Here is a 13,063-nt window from a genome sequence, read left to right on the forward strand (position 1 = left end):
TCTATGGCACCCAGGAACACGTTTCCTCTTGCGTTCGTAAAACTTGGCTGAAGACTTCCTGTTGTGGGTCAGGGGATAATGTGGATACTTGTGATCACATGATTGAACATCCTGAATGAGCTTCCAGTTGCTGAATCCAGCAAGCGCTTTCACCAAGGAAAATGTCTCTGACTGATATGGATGATCGTATTGTGTGTAAAAGAAAATCTGTAACACTGGTCCCAACATGTGAGGATTATAATGTCTAAGTTTATTGAAACTGAATGACTAACCTTTTTGAGTGCAGTTTGCAGATTATAACAAATACGCAATATATCTAGATTAGTGGAAAAGTGAATTTATTTACTAAAATAATGTTGTTCCTTTGCTTGTTATATTGCCTGTGGTCTGTAGTGGGAATTAACACACACATTCCCCCTCAGCCAATGAATCAGACCCTTCATTTTTACATTTTTACACAGTTACACTCAAAATTAAATAATTCCTGACATGTAGACCAGCTCCATCACAGGAGCTAAGCATTGTGGGCAAGGCTGCATTAATGTCCACCAAACCTATTAAAGCCCTGCATTGAATGCATTGTCGGTAAATTAAAGATGCATGTAACAATTATGAAAATGTTAACTTTTTTTCAGTGAACAACTTAGCCTAATATTATTGTACATTAAATATTTTGATTGATAGGGGTAAGAAGCATATGAAACAACATAATTTACAAAAACAAGGCACATGCACCTCAGTATGACACACCTCTTATTCATATTATTACTGCAAGGCACAGATTTATTGGCACTGATGCAAATACATAGATAGATCCAATACATGCTCCATTTCAGTGAGATCCCAATGAGTGAAGCTGCAAAAAAGCTTCTCCGTACATTTCCACCATGTATTGACCAGCAGATGGCGATGTTGCATGTCTTTTGAGTGCTTCAAACAGTGATACTTTTTTTTGGAGCAACTGCATAAAATTTTTTACACCTCACCGGGTATTTTTCAGTTTCAGCCACAGCAGGAGGCCTACTGGTAAATTTACATGCATGTAGTAAAAACAAATCAAGGAAGTATTGCATCATTGCGGTGTTCCATGAATCTGAAAGCGAGCATGCTAACCCACCCAGGGAGTGCTACTGGGTCCATGAAAGAGCTGTAGTATCCACACCCTGGAATTTATGGGTGTTATTGCATTTTGTTTTGGCTGTATCTGTTGTCTTTTGTCTTTGCTCTGCGAATATTGTGCATGTGATCTGGGGTTTGCACATGTCCAGTTCATTCATCTTGGTGAAGGAAATTCCCAGAGTCACGGGCCTTTATTTTTCTCCATCCGCAGACATCCTAACGGTCCCACTTAGCAACGTTTCGGAATCAGGAGGCTGAGTGGGTGGGGCGAAGCTCTGGGACCTCTTTATGGCTGCGAACACAGCCTTACAGAAGGGGGACGGCTCTGCAGGCTCGTATGGATTGGGCGTGGCCAAGCTGGTAAGCTGCTTCAGGCTCGGTTCCTCCGGCTGCTCCAGCCCACTGGTGATGTGTTTGGTCTCGCCATCGCCTGGACCGATTATTCCCTTGGACTTTACCTCATCCTCCCGCTGCCTCTCTGAAGCTTCCTGCCCTGCCTGAGAGGGAAGAGGAGGAGGGGGAGGGGCATAGGAAGGAGGAGGTGGGAAGAAACTCTCCTCCTTGGCTCCAATTGGCTCTTCTTTCCCTGCCGTCCCTGACTCTTCCCCCTGACCACAGTGAGAAATAGCACGTGCGTTGTTCTTCGTCACTGCTGAGGTTACATATTCCACACAGGTTTGCTGTGGCAAGTTGTGAAAGTCTGGTTTTGGCTTTATTGCTGGAGGAACTTTCTTTTCCTTAGTTTCCTGGTCTGGTCCTGCCTCGAAGGCCCTATCGTAAGATGAGGAGGGCTGGCAGTTCTCTTCTGCTTCAGGAACTCCAGCAGGGGCTAGTAGAGTGGGAGCCATGTGGCCACAGTGAGCATTTTCATTGGTTACAGTCCTATTACTCAGCTCCTCCCCCTGGGTCATAAAGCATTCTGGCTGACCCACTGAGACCTGAGGCTCATCAGAATCATGGTTGGCAGGCTTGGGAGAGCCTACAGCTTCATTCTCCTTCAGAGCCACAGCTGGATCCTCAACAAGGGTCAACTCCACCTCAAAGTACTTCAGCTTCTCCAAGGACTTTGAAGGCACAATGGTGTAAGTGGTCAACCCAGGCCTGGGTACGTACTGCCTGGCCAGCTCAGTGGGGGGCTCCATTTTGAGCTCTTCATCCGCGACAAAAGAGGGAGCGGATTTTCCTCCATTGTGGCACTGGTGTGCAGGTGATTCCTCGGGTAATGCAGCCAGTCTCTCTCTAAGGTGGTGTTCCTCTTTGGACATTACCATTTCATTCCTGTAGCCTGCTGGGAAAGATGAGAAGGGTCAGGACCCAGAATGGGTATGTTAAGCTATAGTGACTGGATTACACTAGAGAGGAGATGCTGCTTTCTCCACCTCCTACTTTCTATGATTCTACCCCATAGATGTCTTTGGTATTCACCTGATATAAAGACTGCCTCCCTGCTTTCTGGGTCTCAGGCTAAGGCTATGAGTTGCAGTCTGCAGGAACTAATATAGATAATCTTTTAAACTAAGACTCTATAATATTCCGTTTTAAATCAACGAATACACATGCACTCATATTAGTACACTTGTGATTTAGACTTGTTCTGAAAGATGTTTTTTTCACAACTTGGTTATTCATCAAACAGACTGGTGGAAAATATTTTTTACTGTATGCCCATGGGGAAAATGAACTGTTGCACATTTTGTATCACCCACCTTTTATTTCCAAATCAGAAGTACAGGTTTCTTCAACTTCCAGCGTTTCTTGAGTGCACTCATTACTGTTCGGGTCCAGTTCTGGTCTGGAAAACAAATTAGCAAGCAAAGCCATGCTTTTTTTAATCATTTGAGAAATACTTTGCATAAAAACACAGATACACTGTAATCTTGGAATTAACTATTAACTGGCATATATTGTTTGAAGCATGTTTACAGTACCATGTATCTGAGGACAGAATACTCAACTGATCTTCCCCCTTGCCCTGTTTCAGTGAAGTGTCCTGCGTCTCCATGTCCACTGGTGGCGAGGTGAGCTCTGCCTTCCCAGAATCCTTTGGGACATCAGTAGACACGCTGAGACTGTCGCCATTTTCTTTGGAAACACACACAGCACTGAAATCTGGGTCTGCAGTGGCCACCGTCTCTTCCAGCTCACCGATCTCCTCCAGGTTACTCAGGGCCGTCACTGTACCACAAAGCAACAATAATGAAGGGAAAAATATGTACACGTGTGTGTGTGTGCGTGTGTACGTGTGTGTGTGTGTGTGTGCACGTCTGTGTGTGCGTGCGTGTGTGTGCGCACGCGCATGTGCGCCTGTGTGCGTGCTTGCGTGTAAATCATAAATTATTCATATCGTTTCAGGAATGCCTATTTATCTGTACAATGTAACTGAACAAAAAAGCCTACTGTTATTGTTATTACATAAATCAATCATCCAATCAAATCTGTTAAAACTCATTTTTTAGAATGGAAATTGCACAAAGAGCTACTTCTAAAATAGCACATTAAAAATAACAATCTTGTGCTACAAGGTCTCACATGTGGTGCAGTTTTTGTCAAACATCATGATAATATCAGATAATATAAGTGTAAATAAAGATAAACTCAACACTAGGTTTACAACTGAAGCACTATTTTTGGCTAATGTCCCTGACTGAGGTCACTGAGGTCAACTGAGGTCCCCAACAGTTCTGCATGAAGAAATCAGAACTCAGAGCCCAGGGTGAGACCATTCACACAAAATGCAGGCAGGGGGGAATCCCATATTTTTGTAAGGACAATTTTTTATTTTAAAAAGGAAGGAACTGGATTGTCTTAAGATTAATAATGGCTTAGAAAAACATTCCAATAAATTTAAGATACACCTGACGCAAAATACTACCAGTTAGCTTCTAAAATATACTTGAAGCCGAAAGAAACAGACAGCCAAAACATAATGCAACAGACATAATCATTTAAAAAACAAGAAGCAGCAATCGTATTAATATTAATAGGATTAATAAAATTCAGTAGTGTGTAACAAATGCATACACAGATATGAAGGAATGGTGTCTGGGAAGTCTCTTCCATAAGTTTTAAAAAGCTCATCAGAAATGCATTAACCAGTTAAAACAACATGAGCTTTAAACTATATATGCATAGAATACTTACTAATATAATATCAGTATTTGCCATTGTGAGATTATTGTTCCATTCATTGGTTTCTATAGACAATTTCCAAAGAAAAGGTACGGAATGTTCTAGGGTTAGGCACAAACAAACTCGAAAAAATAACAGCCCTGACATTCACAAAATGCTTACTGGGAATGCACTATTCCCCAGAAAGAGGTTAATCCAGAATTCATCTCTCAATCTTGCTTTCTTTTGTAGGAAGGAGGCCCACACACCATGCAGCACCAGTCCCTCACATTGTGAGTTCACCAAACAAAGACAATCCAGTTACAGCACTGTCAGTGGTTCTGTCAATTTCCAAAGATGTTAGGGATTACACAAAAAACCAAACAATATAGAAAATTACAAGCAATGACAAGATGACAAGACGTAAAACACAGGAACAAAAAAGTTTCAAAGCAGAAAACAAACAAAAACCTGGAGGTCCTCTGCAGGTGGTTCATGGGAACCACTCTAAGGCTAGATTAATATTATATTTGACATGAAGGTCTGCCTTCACAGTATGCAAACTTGCTCAGCTTGCCCTTCTGTGTTAACACATATTCTGATCCTTACGCTATGCAAATATAGTGAGCATCATTAATTTTTGGGCCAAAGACATATTTTTCCTGATTTGGCTCTGTACTCCACAATTTCAAATTTGCATGTGGGTAAAGAGCAGATTCTCAGCTTTTATTATTATATTTATACATTTTGTTTTCACCATGTAGAAATTACAGCCATTTTTATACATAGTCTTCCCAATTCAAGGATTGTGTTCATGTAAAAAAAAAAAGTTTGAATCATTATATATATATATATATAAAGAATTCTGACAGTTGTGGCCTATGTAAAATGTTGCAATTTAATTTATAGTCAGTTATATCAATTTGAAACCAATACCGTGAATTTAACAAAAAAAAGCCATGCATGGAAAGAGCTACAGTAGATTTAACAAAAGAAGACCAGATAACCAGACAACAATGATTTAAGAATAGAGGAAACAAAAGTAATTGCATAAAAGGATGGAAGAGGCCACCACAAAGAGAAGAGATGATTGGAGAGGTCAGATCAACAGCACGGAGCGGGCCGACAGGACAGGAAGCAGGAAGTTGACAGCCCTTCAGATACTTAAGCACCCTCCTCTTGCGACTCTGAGTCTGCAGATTGGAAAAGAGCCACGGCTTCAAAATGCCCTTCGTGAACATGCTATACACACAAACAAACACCCACCCAATAAGATACAGGACCTAATAAACATATTTACGCTACTGTGGATGTGAAATACTGGGACCATTTTACTGGCATCATCATTAGAATTGCTTTGCCAGTTACAGTAGTAGCGTCACGTTCAATGTGCATTGCAGAGCAGTCACATTTTTCACTCAGTAGTGCGACTTTTCCTTCTGGCACCAAACAAAGTTCTGCATTTGCAGACGGCTCATGCTCGTAATACACTGGGTTCCCACATAGCCATTCCGACGACAGTTTGGTTTGTGCACCCCAAAGCTGTAGTGTCACCCAGGAACACTCTCAAAAAAAGGGTTCCAAAAGGCTCCTCTGTTTCTCCGTAGAGGAACCCTGTCAAGTTCATGGGTTCTTTGTCAGGCAAAACGGATCATCTGGGAGGTTTCACCCTTTTCACACCTACCGTTAAGGGTTACATAAAGAACTAAAAAGGGTTCTTGTATGGAAAAATGCCAAAGAACCCTTTTTTCCTCAGAGTTAAGTGTGGAGTTCAGACAGTGGAACAGTTCTCTTTCTCAACAGCAAATCCTCTGGGCACATGAGCGCCTGCAGTGTCTGACAATCCATCATTAAGTACACTGATGTGTCTGACACACTGACTGTCGCTCAGCTGGTGGCCAAAGCAGAGAGGTTGAGCTTGCTGTCAATCTGCCAGATTAATGGAGGAGACTGCGGCAATGAGACTGGCTTACAGACATAGAACTCATAGCAGTAGCTGTAGCATTGTACAGTAACTTCAGGCCCGACAATAACCAATAATCTTTTACCTCTAATAAAGCCTTTCCTCTAAGGACCACCACCTGTTTGTAGAAAAACAAACAATGAAACGTATAATGCACTTCCACGTGACCTTAACTGTGGGAGATGAGACAAACCTTTAATGCTCTTATCCTGTGTGGTTTCCTCTGGCGTACTTATGCAGGGGAGCATGGGGGGAGGGGGAGCCTTCCTCTTCGATCCTTTCAGAGATCTGTGATCGATCCCAGATTCCTCCGAAACATCGCAGACAAAACAACTTTACAGATCTTACAGTGAATGGCCCCAGATGCCACTGAACAAACATCTGGGAGCTCGTTCATGCTGTAGCTCCACTAAAGTGGCATGTATTTCAGCTTTCAACATCAACGGCGATTACCAAATACAGCTCAGCACATAATAGCCTTTCATGATATATGAACAAGATTCTCCTCAGCCATTATTTTTTATATATTTTGAGGAGTATTTTGGTCTGAAAAAAAAAGTTCTCAATGCGTATTTGAAATGTAATTACTTTTTGTAACCAGATACCTTCAACCAGGGAGACTTGCCTTGGTCTTCTAAACACACACACACACACACATATATATGACATGCCCAATTCTAGAGGCACCTTGGCTGATTCACTGACCTGGTCCTTAATAGGTTTGTCATGGGGTTGAGAATCCGTCTGTTGATCGCTGAGGTTGGAGAGGAAGCTCTGAGACACCATCATGGGGGGCAGGGGAGCCCGTCTCTTCTTCGACGTGACGGACAGGCCGTCGTTCGAGCTGCGCGTGGAGGCGTGGCCATTCAGAGACGTCAGGCTGCCAGGTCTGTCTTTGGCCAAGACTGGAGAAGCCGGAGCACTCGCACTACAAACCTTAAAAGAGCAACCATTACAACCATCAAAAGGACACCATATCTCCATCTGCTGAGAAACACACTCATCCTCCTGTGTGCTTGAACTATAAAACCATGAAGTGTAAGTAAACCACAGGAAAGCACAGCACAGACCTGGTCTGGCTTCTTCTTTCTTCTTCTAAAAATGCTGAACAATCCCTTGTTTTCTTTCTCCTTCAGCACTTTCTCTTTGCTTGACAGACTTTTATCTTCTAGAATAGAAGAAGCATTTCTTTAGAAAAAAGAGGTTTGTTCTAATTAAATCAACACCATATTTGGAGTCAAGTTGCTGATACTGGAGACAGGTGAATGTAACTAGCATATTACCTTCAAGTCTTGGTGAGGCCGGCAATTCGTCTGAGTTAACACCTGTTAAAGACAGACCACAAGATGTCACAACATGCATGCAATATACAGAATGTATTGATTGTAATATACTGCATATGTTTTGATCAGAGTAATAAGTCCAATTCAGTTAATTCACATAATTCTGGACACGTAATTCTGTGTGCGTGCGCACACACACACAAAGACATTTTGTTGTTTTTGTATTGCTATAATTTCATGGACAACTGCAGAAGGCATATTTCGAGGAGATTAACCTCATACCGTTTGAGTCCACAGCATAGACCTCTCTCAAGCCAAAGTCATTGAGGGACTTCGCTAAGTCCAGCGGTTCTTCTGAGCAGGGATTCCTCCGTAAAACTGTGGTACTTTGGTCAAGTTCACACTTCGCACAAATTGCAGCCATTAGCTCCCCAACAGGCACCTGGGGACTGACCCTCAGAACAGTCTTGTGCGTCTTTTTGTAGTTTATAACAAGGCGAACAGTAGCCTGCGGAATAAAACAAACATGAAGTTTGGATTGCACGATCATTCAAATTGGACCACATCACCACAAAATCTACTTTAAAATATAAATAGTATAGCAAGTGGCATATCAGGCCTTCCAAATATGGAATATACTGCGATGTTCTGGAAAAAATATTTATCAAGATCAGAAATGATACTGAAACATCCAGGGTCCATTCTCTGGTCCTGGACATCAGTGCCAATTTTATTTATGTTTATAACTGAACAATGAATTAGTATGGTCAGATTGTAACAAGGCCCAGAATAAGTTTACTAATAAGCGTACCAGAAGGCAAGTTTACTGTATAATGCAGACCATTCGCCCTAGTCAAAGCTCTGGATTACCTCTGGCATTGAAGGGCTTCGCTTGTTGTTGTCGTCAACCATTCCCTTGGGTTTGATTAGGATTTTCTTTATCTCAAGAGTTTCAATCACAGCGTTCGGCTTGAGCTTGATGTGGTTCCCATCAGTGGATATTAGCTCAATGGTGTGGTTGGATGGGTTCAGGTGGTATTTTGCACACAGTATGACCAACAGGTCCATCACTGGCTTACTACACCCCAAATGAAGAGAAGATTAGTCCTACTAATATGTCAGAGATCCAATATAACAGAACAGTTCAAACCTGTGAACTTATAAGATATTTGAAGCTGTTCTAACATTGTCCAGGCAAAAGCAAATAATAGCCTCTATATCAGTGGTTCTCAAACTCGGTCCTGGGGTACCACTGTGTATGTTGGTTTTCGGTCCAACCACAATTGCATTCCCAGAATTTTAACAAGCTGTTAAACCTGATTCTTCTAATCAACCACTACAGTCTTTGTAAAGCACCTTGATTAGTAGAAGAATTAGTCAAAGGTGTGTTACTGCTTGGTTGAAACAAAAGCCGACACCCACACTGGCTCTTTCTGGATAAGATTGGGAACTCCTGCAATTTGACAAATTAACTGCTTGTTAAAATTCCAGGATTGCAATTATGGTTGGAACAAAAACCAGCATACATAGTGGTCCCCCAGGACCAATTTTGAGAACCACTGCTCTATATGCACTAAGCCCTGTTCCTCTTTTCTCAGTCTCAGACAATGACTGGTCACATGACCATCAGAGCCCGCCTCACCTCCCGTGAATAGTGGCTGTTTTCTCAATTCCACCAGGCAAGACCACGCCCAGTGTCAGGTCCTTCTCACCCAGGTTCTCCTCCTGACTCATGTCCGTGTCTGGGGATTTTTTGGCCATCTCAGTGTGAGTCATGTCTTATCCAAACTTCTCACTGCAGGGTGGGAGGAGGTGGGGATTTTAGGAATCTTTTGAAAGAGCAGAGAAGCAAAAGATTTGCAATTAACAGTCCTGCTGCGCCACTTCGAACATATAGTACAGTACCTTCATTATCAAAACAGAGAATGATTGGTGTACCGTAATATGTAGGCTATTATGGATAGACCATTGCATGTGTGCAATAAAAAAAGATGAATATGCTGTTGCATATACATCTTGTGTAAGTGTGTAACACCATGAGAAACAGAAATGGATGTTGTACTTTGCTGTAAAATATCACTGGTATTGGAGATTATTGGCACAGATGTAAATCTCTAAAAACCATGAAGCACTGGTGTGTGGATGCTACTGAGTTTGTATTCAGTGATTTAGAAGAAGAGTCGTTACAAAACGTAAGCTAAATGTAGTCATGCATCCCTTTGCTCAAACTGCTTTATCTTGCTTTATCATAAACGATACTTGCCAAAACACGCTTTTTCCTGTCATCAATAATCAGTGTTTACACGTTTACATTTTGTCATCCAGAAAATGATCATCTGGATGATCTGGATGAAGTAGAGAAAAGATCTCTACTTCCACAATTATTACTTATCAACCGTATAGATAAGTCAAATTTAACCATAAGCACATTCTGAAAATTGGGAGTTGACTACAGAAGAAAAGAAACGCAAGTTTTATGGTGTTAAAAATGGTTTAAGTTCATTTTATTTTAACATACATTTAAGGTCCTTGGATATTGTTCATACATTGTTATTTATTGTTAGTCCCATCATTATGAAATTTTTCAAATAATTTATGAAGTACATAAACAAAATCACCAAATATTGCTACATGCAGTGCAGGGTAGGAAATCAGATCTGTTCAGGCCATACAAGCCTGGAAGACTGTGAAGGTGGGAATACTGTGACTATCCCAGACCCACCTCTACAGGAGATGAGGAACCTCACTGCCATCACACTGCATCTGTGATTAGTTAAAGAACCCTGTGACATACTGTAGACAGAATAATTATCTACGGACCATCTGGCAGCTAAGAAACTCTGGAGATCCTCTGATTTTTTATTTATTTATTTTTTGCATCTTACTGATGAGGCATCCTAAGCAGGAACTAGGAGCTGAAATAATTAGAAGATAAAAATGTTCACAATGAAAGTTTTGTCCTTACCAACTACTTTCTGATTCACCAATTGGCTCTAAAACTGAAGGTATTGTTGGCAACCTGAATACACTACAAGTTTTCATTGGAGTAAATTCACATTTAGAATAAATTTTAATTGAATAGCTGGTTTTTATGGGGTAATAACTGATATACTACAACTACAGCACACCTAATGTGAAGACAGTATCTAAGTCAACCAACATCAATGATATAAATAGCACAAAAATTCAACATGCCGAAAGTTGTCCAACTTGAAGCTGTGCTTCACGGTTGGATAAAAAATAAAAAATAATTTCTCAAGTTGATCTGTACTTTTGAGTAATGGAAGGCTAAAGTTTGACACTATATATAACCCAAACATACATATACAGTATACTGGAATGTAATCCCGGGTAAGGACACTGCCGTTGTACCCTTGAGCAAGGTACTTAACCTGCATTGCTTCAGTATATATCCAGCTGTATAAATGGATACAATGTAAAGTGCTAAGTAAAAGTTGTGTAAGTCGCTCTGGATAAGAGCGTCTGCTAAATGCCTATAATGTAATGTAATGTAATGTAATGTTTGTAGTTTCACTACTCAAATTACCATAGCTGTTAGGCTTCAGTTTGACTGTACAGTATGTGCAGAGTTCTGCTCTGGCTGTAAAGTTGCGTTACTTATTTTGTACAATGGTAATCAACAGTGAGATACAAACAGAGGAATTTGGCACATACACTGTACAGTTCTACAGCAGCAAGGAATACCTTAGAGGGGTTGAAAGTCCTCGAATGTCAAGAGGCCACAGGCAAGACACATGCCACAATCCACACAAAAGTGTAAAGTCCAATTTTCACTGGTATACTTTCACCCATTAAAATAAGCAATACATTGTGTCTATATCTGTGAGAAATGTACACAGGGCAACTCTTTAAATTTGACTGTACTTTTCTGAAACGCTGCAGCATAAAAATGTAATGAAAAAAAGAAAAGCAAGAATGTAATTCAACGGCCCTCATCGAAGCTTCGCATCCATGTATTTAGCAAGTGAATACTCTCGAGACAAATAACTGTCTCGTCTACAGTCCACACATTACAGCAAGATTTTTTAAGGTAATGAAAGGCTTAGGGAACTTAAATGTAGACAGGTGTTTAGTGAGGATGTACAGCAAAAAGCAGAGAAGTTATGAGCCTTTCCATCAGCTTTTCCTCGGTATGCACGTATTCACGTACAGTATAACACAGGTGACACGGAAAAAACTGTGACGCCCTACGTCTACCCTGATTATATGTCCTGGATTTTTAAAAAACTGACTCCTCTTTCAGACATGTTCTTCGTAGTCATACGAAATGATTTTACATGTAGCCTACTTGTCAATAGTGTACAGACTTGGAAGGAAAAGCTTTTTGACCATTACCAAAAAATAAATGATTAAAATGTCGTCACAGCAGATATCATACGGGCAGCCGTGCACATCCCAGGTTGCACCAATTTCAATACTGAAATACTGAAGCTAATAGAATATTTTAACAACTAGCAACTGCAATCTGGCTCCATATTCGAACTGGTCCAAGAATTAAAGCAATAAAATGTTGATTGAAATAAACGAAAAAACATGCGTATTTTTATTTCAAATGTATATTAAGTGTGACTGCGATATTACAACTTCGTGTTTGTGTTATATATATATTTGTATGAATTCCAAAAACAAAACAGAATCATGCAGCAGCTTGTAGAAAAATCTAGGAACTGAAACCAAAATTGAATCCAAGCGCAACAAACTCCCATTCGAAAAAGCTGTTAAAAATACATTAATTTCGTTTTTGCCAGTTTCGCTTTTATTAATGTAAAACGGAAAATAGTTGCGCTGGGTCAAAACAACTTTCGGGCAGATACCTATGGATTCGTGCCACCGGACACATTTACAGGCCAATAAATGTTTCTGAGAGTTTTCGGCGCTGTCACCAACCTGAAGCAAATTGTAGCCTTCAGTGAGCCTTCATTTACCTTCAGTGAGGCATGAACAGGACATTCCTCAAGTTAGTAGGTTAAAAAAAAACATATAAGCGCAACTGTGTAATTATTATTTCTGGTCGAATAGCCTACAACGACTGCATGTAATTCGGACTTCAATAAGAAATATAAAAGTGCGTCAGCCAACTTAAAAGGGTTTTGATGTTGCAAACTATTATGTATTAATATGTAGGCTATGCAGTACACGCGCGCGCGCGCACACACGCGCACACCTACTGTACATGCACGTTGTTGTACTGTAGGTCTCCTTTGAAATTCAAGATTAAATGTATTCTTTGACTTCCGAAGCAACATTCCACGTACCAATACACATTTTTTTAAAGGGCAATCAAGTTCATGAAGTACAACATTTTATCATTTTATCTTAGGTAAGGTGACCATATTGATACAGGCTATAAGACCTAATGATCAGAGCGCTGCACTGTACACGAAAAGCGAAAGAAACACAAGCACAACCATTAATAAAATAATTTACTCACTTCAAAAGGAGATCACCCAACTGAAAGCTTTGCTATTATTGTCTTCACAAGTTGTACTAACGCGGAGTACCCCTTTGGTCCTTAGGGAGAAGGTGTGCGCACGCAAATTGTATGCAAAGCGTCCTGATCTTACAACAC

General features: G+C 40.6%; 1 protein-coding gene across 3 annotated transcripts; it reads right to left on the reverse strand.

The window, feature by feature from the left end:
- Positions 1 to 229: 229 nt before the first annotated feature.
- Positions 230 to 13,063, reverse strand: cobll1a (cordon-bleu WH2 repeat protein-like 1a). 3 transcript variants are annotated; one of them, XM_035392576.1, is made up of 12 exons: positions 12,926 to 13,063; positions 12,382 to 12,419; positions 9,116 to 9,302; positions 8,344 to 8,551; positions 7,756 to 7,981; positions 7,474 to 7,515; positions 7,261 to 7,358; positions 6,896 to 7,126; positions 6,384 to 6,498; positions 3,075 to 3,294; positions 2,826 to 2,911; positions 230 to 2,407 (listed from the first exon to the last, which is right to left on the reverse strand). In XM_035392576.1, exons 3-12 carry the CDS (start codon positions 9,247 to 9,249, stop codon positions 1,311 to 1,313), a joined length of 2,457 nt encoding a protein of 818 aa, XP_035248467.1. In that variant the 5' UTR covers positions 9,250 to 9,302; positions 12,382 to 12,419; positions 12,926 to 13,063; the 3' UTR covers positions 230 to 1,310. The 3 variants fall into 3 exon arrangements, with proteins under 3 accessions (XP_035248467.1, XP_035248468.1, XP_035248466.1); XM_035392577.1 differs by lacking the exon at positions 12,382 to 12,419 and having other exon boundaries at positions 230 to 2,404; XM_035392575.1 differs by lacking the exon at positions 12,382 to 12,419.

The sequence above is a fragment of the Anguilla anguilla genome, chromosome 15, assembly GCF_013347855.1.
Source record: "Anguilla anguilla isolate fAngAng1 chromosome 15, fAngAng1.pri, whole genome shotgun sequence".
Taxonomy (NCBI): domain Eukaryota; kingdom Metazoa; phylum Chordata; class Actinopteri; order Anguilliformes; family Anguillidae; genus Anguilla; species Anguilla anguilla.

What these genes read in the sequence shown, in the direction of transcription:
- cobll1a (XM_035392575.1), bottom strand. Translation starts at nt 9,249, where the DNA reads ATGACTCACACTGAGATGGCCAAAAAATCCCCAGACACGGACATGAGT. An exon ending in ACAGCCACTATTCACGGGAG is followed by an intron (nt 8,552 to 9,115) that starts GTGAGGCGGGCT and finishes TTTGGGGTGTAG; the next exon opens with TAAGCCAGTGATGGACCTGT. An exon ending in GGCCTCACCAAGACTTGAAG is followed by an intron (nt 7,359 to 7,473) that starts GTAATATGCTAG and finishes CTTCTATTCTAG; the next exon opens with AAGATAAAAGTCTGTCAAGC.